Raw genomic sequence first — 8,738 nt, 5'->3', positions numbered from 1 at the left:
AGCTAGGAGCCCAGTGCCTGGAGCGCTCCTGACCAGGTCCCCCGAGGAGCAGGGCGGGAACTACACCTGTCTACCCTAGCGCCAGAGAGGGAAAAGGGGACCATTCCAATCTTCACCCGGTCCCTCCTTCCCCAAGACCTCCCCCTTCGGTGGGCTGGGGTTTGCCGGAGATACCATCCCTCTGCCTTCCCTCCCACCCTCTATCTCCAGGGGTCACTTTGGGCCGGAACCGCGCGCTCCCCCAGGAACCACGATATGTTCTCATTCGATAGCCGAATCCCGGGTGCAAGCTGCCCTTTCTCCCATGGGAGTCCCGCAACAAGATTTTCTGCGGGTCTCTGGATCCCAGCCGAGACCTCCGGTGTTCCCACTTCCCGACCCCGCGCTCGCAGGGACCACTAGTTCTCGATACCCCGAAGCGGAAGAGTCGCGGGTGGAGTGGGGCGGCTCTGAGAAGACAGAGACCCCCCACTTAAAAGCTAGGGAAAAGGCGCCTTTCTTTTTAAATCGCCGGCTCTCGCGACCCCCTCCTGAAGACCCCAGAGTCCTCGGCTTCTCTTTGTCTCTCTCGAACGTCCCCCGCCCGTCAGTCGCGAGCAGTTAACCGGGGTGGGGTGGGTAACACCGCCAACCCCATGATGAAAACGTAATCTTACATTTTGCCCTAAAAGATGGGGGTGATTCTGGGTCTGACCACCCTCCCCCAGCTCCGGTTGGGGAAGAGGAAGGGTGGGGGCGGGGCGCCTCCTTAGGGGCCAGGTCCTTGTCAAGGGGGAGGGGGCAAGGGGAGCTTGGCGACTCCTCCCCGGCCGCTCCAGATTGCCCCGGGGGTGGGCCGAGGGCCCCCCAGGCGAGCATTGGAGAGCTTGGTTAGGCTGGAGGGCCTAGGGGCCCTGTGGCGTCGGGGGTCTTCCCCTGCAGGGTGGGTGGGGGCTTTCACCACGTGGCTTCGCCTTTTTTTTTTTTCCGCTCCATTTTTTTTCAAGTCGATTTTATTTAGAGGCGGCGCCAGGGCAGCAGCGGAGAAACGTGACACACCAGCCCGCTCGGAGGGGTTTCGGACCGAAGGGAAGGAACCGCCGCCGCGTACTCCGCCTCCCTGCGCGCCGCGGACACTTCTCCCTGGCCCTCCGTGAACTCTGCGACCGCCGCCCGCGCGCAGGCCACCCTCCAGCCCTGGGCTCCGGACAACTCCTGGGGTGGGTGGAAAGAAAGTTTACGCTCCTGCCGCCGCCTCCCCTCTTCTCGGCCTAGGAGGCTCGCCGCCGGCCCCGCGCCTGTTCGGTTCGGCCTCGCCGGGGACCGCGTCCTGCCCCGAGACCGCCACCATGAACAAGCTTTACATCGGCAACCTCAACGAGAGCGTGACCCCCGCAGACTTGGAGAAAGTGTTTACGGAACACAAGATTTCTTACAGCGGCCAGTTCCTGGTCAAATCCGGCTACGCCTTCGTGGACTGCCCAGACGAGCACTGGGCAATGAAGGCCATCGAAACTTTCTCTGGTAAGAGCGCGCCCACCGCCCAAGAAAAAACACGAACGACACCCCCCAACTATGAGACCTGCGCCTTCTCTTTTCTTGCCCGCCAACTCCTCTGTTCTCTCGGCCTGCGGGGCTGACTCTCGGTACCGACCCCTGCCGCACCTCCTTCGACGCCCTCAAACCCCCCCTCCCGCCCCCAGACATTTCAGGATTTCCTGGCCCTGCCTTCCTAGTCCAAGATAAGAAGCTGGGGGCTTTAATAAAGGGATTCCTTTATTCCCTACCGACGGGGCAGGAGCCGCCCCCCCTTTGGCGGTAGTGGGGGGTAGGTTTAAAGACATGAAGACCCCTGTCTGGGCGTTATTTCCACGCCCAACCCTCCCTGTCTGCCGCTGGACGGCCCCCCACTTTGCACACCCCACCTCTCCAATGTCCTAGGCCTTCCCAGGCGTTGAAGCACCCCCCTCCCCCGTTTCTGGTCTCCCTAGCTTCCGTGGGGACTGTAGCCTTTAGGCACGGCCTGGGAGGAAGGGGGTCCCGCCTCTTGTCCATGGCTTAGGGCTTGAGCCATTTTGATTTGAAAGTGGGGCGTGAGCAGGGTGGCGCGGCGGCGGCGGCGCCGGGTCGCCATGCTGCTTCCCGAGACGCTGTGGCTGGGCCGAGAGGCGCGCGCCACCGCCGCCAGGGACCCTCCCCGCGGGGCCCCGCTCCTCTCCCCTGACTCGTCTCCTTGCAGACGAGCCCCGACAGGTGACAGCCCCGCCGCCCGAAGCCCTTCTCCTTGGCCCAACAGAAAAATAAAGTTTCATTCCGTACCCTCCATGCACACACTTTCGGTAAAATGAGGAGACCTTTTCCTCCTGACCCCTTCTCTTTACATATGGGGATCGTATAGGCAGCGCGCCCACACACCTTTCCAAACTGGGCTCCCAGAGAGATCCACAGTTCAACTAGCCTCAGTGATAGCCTCAGTGAGAAAGCAAACAAAACACAAATTAGGAAAATATAATAATGAATTTGTAGATTTTACATTTCCAGAGAGACCTTTTCCTATCTGGCTGTGGAACCTACCGTATGGATTCCTAAGATCTTCAACCCCAGGAACTCCTCTGTATAACCCTAGTGTCTTTTCCTTCCTCTTCCCACCCTTCACCTCGGTTCAAGCTTTCATGTTAATGTCTTTTTCTTTTTTCCCTAAAGGAAAAGTCGAACTGCAAGGAAAACGCCTAGAGATTGAGCACTCGGTCCCGAAAAAACAAAGGTAGGGAAGAGGTCTTCTCTGGGGCCTGGGGGGCTAAGAAGTGGTGTTTGGGGGGTCCCCAGCGATTCCAGTGGAAGAAACCCATTACTAGCCTTCCCACTCCCGACTCCGGATGTTGGGGGCAGGGAGGAAAGATCGGCCAAGAGCTTGTTGAATGGGTGGTTTACAGCTAGTAAAAAAAGTTGGGGCTGGGGCGGGCTAAAAGATGTTACTTGGAGAATCAAAAGGACCCCCACCCAAAAAAAATCAGAAAAAACCGGGTGCAGTTTGCTTAAGGTGTGGGGCCACTTTTTGTGGGGAAGCTTAAAATTCTTTGAAGAGTTCAGACTCAAAGCAATTTGGGCAACTTCCTAGCAGGCCTCATTTTCTCCCCTTTTCTCCCCCTTTCCCCTTTCCTCACCATAGTTCTTCAGTGGTTTTAGAGGGGTCCCCTTACTCTCCCTGCGGGAACTGGGATGAGCCTCCTGCCCCTCAAAGAATCTCCTTATGTTTGTGCTTTATTTATATTTCTGCAACAGGCAAGGCCTTTTTTTTTTTTTTTTCCTCCTCAACAGACCCCCTTCCCCCAGTCATAGTCATTCACCCCCCCCCCAGGATTTTGCGAAGAATATGCTTTGACTGTACTGTCCTTTTTGAGGCCCCCCTCAGTCCTTCAGTCCATTGTTATAAGGGGACCATCTGGGGTGAGAGCTTTGTGTTCGGGCTGTGAGCTAGGGCTCTTTGGAGGGCCTAGAACTCCCAGCATGAATGCTTGTGTGTGTGTGTGTGTGTGTGTGTGTGTGTGTGTGTGTATGTGCGCGCGCGCGCACGCGTGCACGCGCCCGTCCGTGTGCGTGCATGCATGCTCATGTTGCATTACCCACTATCCTCTCAGCAAAGTGGGGGTACCTTTCCTTTATCATGTTTCCCCCAAATCTGATTCATGTCAGATTCCAAATCTTTCAGTGAAGTGTGGTTGAGAAGTATGAGCACAGTCTCTACTTTCTCAAATCAGACTTTAAACATGATGACAATGTAGAGAGTTTTCTGGGCATGTTGCTAGGTGGATGGAAGGGGAGCCCTCAGTAAATCTTTGATCCTCTCCCTCTTCCTCCTCCTCCTGCTCATTTTTCTTGGCCTTTTCTGAGTGGAAAGGTAGGGGTGAATGGCTGTGCTTTTTGGAAGGAGCTTAAGGGGAACTAGAAAGTTTTAAGATGAGGCAAAAATCTCTTCAGTGGTGTAGCTTGATATATGTAAGTAACTTGGAACTCTTGTATCAATAGATGATCAATATGGCTTGTTACTATGTTTATAGAGCTTGTGAGTTAGCCTCAAGTGCCTGAAATACTGTTATTGGAAAGGCAATTAGAGTTAGGAGTAAAGAGGCAATAAAATTGGAAGGAAGAAAAGAAGTCGTATTTATTATTTTGAAACATTTCCTGGAGAGGGAAAGAAGAGAAATACATACAGACACTAACATCAGTAGATTTATTGAAAAGATTGTGGATATTTCAAAGCTGAGTGATATACCCGGAGGAACTGGAATTCTGATATATGTGGAAATTTTTTCTTTTGCTCTTGAGGATGGGGTTTAAATTTTAAAGGGAATGAAGTAGAAAGCAAGAGAAATACCAAAATGTGATGAAATGGAACTCAAAACATTTATATTTTAATTTTCATGGTGCAGTGTATTTATGGATCTTGTTCCCTAAGCCATCTGCTTGCTTTCAAGCCATTTCTAGGCTTCTTGTTCCCTCCAAAATGCATCACGGAGGGCTCTTTTTTGAGTTGGGATGGGGAGGGGGCTTGTGAGAAGACCGGGTAAAGCAGTCTCTCTCCACACCCATATTAAACTAGATCTTTTGTGTGCTCCTCTCCTTCCTGGAATAATGTTTGGGTTAAAAAAACTTAGCTGTGTTGTTTTATTTTATTGTTTTTGGGTGGTGGTGAGGAGGCACTTCATTTTTCTAGAATGAATCAATTTTTGAAGTCGTTGGATTTAAAAAGAAAGCATTTGTTTTCATTAAGTCACTTTGGTCTATCATTCCTGTTCTTTGAGGAATCGTGTGGTATGGTGTCTTTCCAGTCTGTGTCTGAAAAGCATTTCTTCAGTTGGTTATTGGTTTTTTTCAGTCTCATGGAATGCAGACAACAGGAACTAGTTTAATTAACGATAACTATATTTTAGGCAAAGTAAACCAGTACACACATATACTTTATGTTTTTCTATAAGGAAGAAGCTTACTGTTTAAAGTAGAAGAGAACTCTTGATGCACTGAGTGCCAAATGACTTAGGATTTAAAAATTCCTAAGAGCTTCATAAAGACCTCAACAATCTAAAAGTTTTTGTTTGTTTGTTTTTTAAGAGGAAGACTCAAACAAAAGATACGTTATTATAGCACTCTGTGATATTGATTTTGAAATACTGATATATTTCATCCTAATTTTGTATCTACTTGATAAATAACATTTTTACTTTTTCGAGAGCCCAAGAAACTGAACGCTATATATTTAATCTGAAAACAATTTGCATTTTTGTTACATGGGTAAAATTAAATTTTTCTGAGATCTCTTCCTTCAGCCCCTCCTAAGCAGTGTTGCAATTTTGGTGAATGATTTTGGTTTTATGTTGAGAAAATATATACACATACTGCCAGATATTGAGACAAAGAAAACCCAAAAGCATTTTAAAAACAGTTGTGGTAAGGCTGTGTGTCTGTGTTTTATTTTGAGACACTTAAGAGTAGCTAAGGTAAAGGTGTAACATCTTAAAAAGACTTGTTTGCTTTGGGAAATGACTTGCTTCTTAAGGGAATTAAACTTTGTTTAACTACATTTGTCACTGTGGGTTTTTTTTTGGGGGGGGCTGTGACCTAAACATAGCATACTTGCTGTTAACTGGGGTCACCAGAATAAAAGGTGTTGCTGTTAATTAAGAAAAAAATGAGATCTCACTCTAGGTGCAATGAGTTTAAGTTAAGACTTCTAAATGTGGCAATTTGTTTAGGCAGTTTAATGGTTGGTTGGTCATTTCTCTCTAAGTTGATTTAAAATGAGATGGATTAACATCCCCCCACAAATTTCCAAGTATTTAAAGAACACCCTAAAGTTAACCTCATAACCATTTATTCAAGGGCAAAAACTCACAAAAGAGAAATTGTCCAAGCTTGATTCCTATTACAGTTTAATCTTCTTCTGAAGTTAGAAACTTTAAAAAATCTCTGCAAAGGGGTATATTGTTTTGGCAAAAGTATTCTTCATTTTCCTTTAAAAAGTGATTTGTAGAAGCATACAAGATATAGTTGATGAGATGTTTTCAAAACAAGCTAAAAAAAATGGCCTTCAGAAATGGATTTGCCTATAATTAAAAAAAAATAGTAGTTTAACGGTTGAAAGTGAATGAAAAACTTAAAAACATTTCAAAATACTAGAGTGGGGGGGCATTTTCAGTCACTTTTACTTTCGTGCTTGTAGTAGATGTGGATTAGTAGTATCTAAGTCAAAAAGAAGGTGAAAGATACATCTGACTGATATTTAACAAGTAAATTCAAAGTAGAAACAGCTTATGCCACTTTAAGAAGGCTTTCTTAGTAATATTTGCCTTTCCATAAGTTTTTTCAGTGTGTGACCTTAAATTTTTGTCCACCATTAGGAAGAAAGGTGACAGTCTGTGTTCTCTGTCCCCATTTTTAATTTCCACTTAGAACTGAATTTACAAGCAGTTTTCTTACTTCCCTGCTAAAGAAATCCTTAACAGAGGTGAGGCTTCCTTTGGAAGAGTTGTAGATTTCAAATCCCCTTGTTTTCTGGCCCAAAGTAGACAGACAGAAGAAATTTTTTACTCTGTGGTTTGCCACATGGAGAACTTTTTAGGAAAGAAAAGGAAAAATTGCAATTCCCATCACTAATTTATTCAAAGTATAGCTAAGTGTTCCAAACACAAAGTTTTAATGGTATAGTTTTTGGTGGAAAAAGCCAAACATTCTTTCTTATAATTATGTTTTAGAGATGAAATACATGACATTAGCAATTGAAGAATCTTGATTCAAAGATTCTGAGCTTCTAATCTTTTAAATTACCTTAATATATATCATTTGAATCTATTTTATGTGTGGGAGGACTTTCAAGGTTTACTTTTTTAAAAAAGAGTTTATTTATCCTATACTTGAGTGTGTTTTTGGGATAAAGGAGAAAAACCAAAGGCTGACATGACAAAGATACCCAATGAGATAGCCTACTGAGTATACAATTTTAAAGCTTTTTTTTAATTTTATTTTAAAAAAGGCATTTCAGATCTGGGTTTAGTTGAGTGAGAAGAGGGAGACCACCAGCAAGTGGTATTTGATGAAGTTTGTGTTGAAAAGATAGTTCTTGGTTATACCCCTGTTGGGTTTTTTTTGGGGGTGTGTGTGTGTGTGTGTGTGTAGTAGTGGTGGTGGTGATGATGTCGTTGGAGTAAATGTATGAACCAAAGGCGTTTGAAGAACAGATATTCTCCCAGCTGTTAGGATTTAAATTCAGTCTTGTTCGCCTTCCCATCCTCTTAAAAGATTTTTAAAATGTGGCTAATGTTTTCCAGAAAATGCTGTTAAAATTTTGGAATGGGAGTGTTAGGGAGAGAAAAGGGGAGGATAAAGCAGCAGGGGAGACTTGAGAAATCAGACGAGTTAGTCCCGGGTTGGAAATTCCAGACGGGGGAAAAAAAAGAGAGCGAGCGAGCGAGATGGGGGTTGGGGTTGATTTCCCGCTTCCCTTTTAAAGCGGAGCGGCTGGAGACTCGCAGCTACCCAAGGGAGGAGGGGGGTCGCGCACACCGGGTTTAGAAGAGGGGTGATAGATTCAGAGAAGGCCATGGCTGTTTTTGCTTTTAGCCTTGCCTGCCTTCTCTTCCCTTTTTCAAAAAAAAAAAAGAAAAAGAAAAAGTCGCGGCCGTACTGGAGGCGCTTCCTGGAGAGCTCGCGGCCGCAACGCTGCCCTAACCCCGCCGGCCCGTGCCCGGCCCTGGCCTCGCAATCGCTCTGTGGAGGGTCCGCCCGCCTGCCTTTTTTTAACAAGTCCCGGGCAGAGAACACGCGCATGCCTGTCTCTCCGGGGACGCCTTTCCGAGGGTCCCCAAGAACCCAGGCTGCGGCGCACGCAGACAGGCTCGCCTTAGTGCTTGGAGCCCCCGGATCCCAAATCTGGCTCCCCCGGCCTTTCCCACGTGGAGGGGTCTCCTCGGCTCCAGCCGGCTGTGGAGCACAGACCTTTTCAGCGCCTGAGCTGTCTTAAGACATGTCCGTTCTAAGGCAGTGGGTAAATGTGAAGTGAAAAGAGTCCGAGGAGAGAGGGAGTGGGCAAGGGGAGAATACAAGAGGATGAGAGCGTGGAGAGAAAATGGAGGGGTGAGTAGCAGGCAGGCTGTTGCCCTCTCCCGGTAGCTGGGGCCCCTTGGTCACAGCAAAGACAATCTGGAAGACTTAACAGTGTCAAATTAATCTATAGTCTTTAGAAAATGGACTTTATTTCCTCATGTCCCAAAGGCTGACTGAAACAATAGCAAAAAGAATAATAGTAATCAGAGGTTCTATGGATCGATTTTATTTATGTTGCAAAAAATAGACAATAGGTTCTCCCCTTGGCCACTGACAAGGCTTTGGGGTCTTGACTAGTGTTCGACTCCATGTTAGCACACAATTTTTGTGTTTGGTCCACCTTTGCTGAGTACACATCATCCCCTCCCCCACCCCCTTTTAAAAGGGGTCTCCTTTAAAAAAAAAAAAGGCACTGGGCAGAGTGCATGCTCATCTGGTTACTGATCATACAGAGAAGTTTGGTTGTACAGAGAAGCTCCTGTGATAAGGTACCATCACAAGAAAGCATTACCAGTGGAAAGATGTTCAGTTCTTAGTTTGGTAACTGTTCTAGTAGAATGTGGATTTTCTTCAGAATTGTTCCAAGAGGTTTGGAAGGGGTCGTCCTAGTATTGACATTTATTGCAGAGCCAACTTCTAAGAGCAGCCTACTACCACCTTTG

The 8,738-nt window shown here is 47.0% G+C and overlaps 1 protein-coding gene across 1 annotated transcript in view; it reads left to right on the top strand.

Annotated features, from left to right (window-relative positions):
- Positions 1 to 1,328: 1,328 nt before the first annotated feature.
- Positions 1,329 to 8,738, top strand: part of IGF2BP1 (insulin like growth factor 2 mRNA binding protein 1) — a 48,354-nt gene continuing 40,944 nt past the window's right edge. The window contains exons 1-2 of the mRNA XM_007941946.2: positions 1,329 to 1,503; positions 2,683 to 2,743. Of these exons, the coding sequence (XP_007940137.1) occupies positions 1,329 to 1,503; positions 2,683 to 2,743 (236 nt within the window). The remainder of the gene's footprint in view (positions 1,504 to 2,682; positions 2,744 to 8,738) is intronic.

The sequence above is a fragment of the Orycteropus afer genome, unplaced genomic scaffold (genome assembly GCF_000298275.1).
Source record: "Orycteropus afer afer isolate SDZICR_OR568_19922 unplaced genomic scaffold, OryAfe1.0 scaffold00085, whole genome shotgun sequence".
Classification (NCBI taxonomy): Eukaryota; Metazoa; Chordata; class Mammalia; order Tubulidentata; family Orycteropodidae; genus Orycteropus; species Orycteropus afer.
The sequence above is the reverse complement of the archived record's forward strand: the minus strand, read 5'-3'. Positions and strand labels throughout refer to the sequence as shown.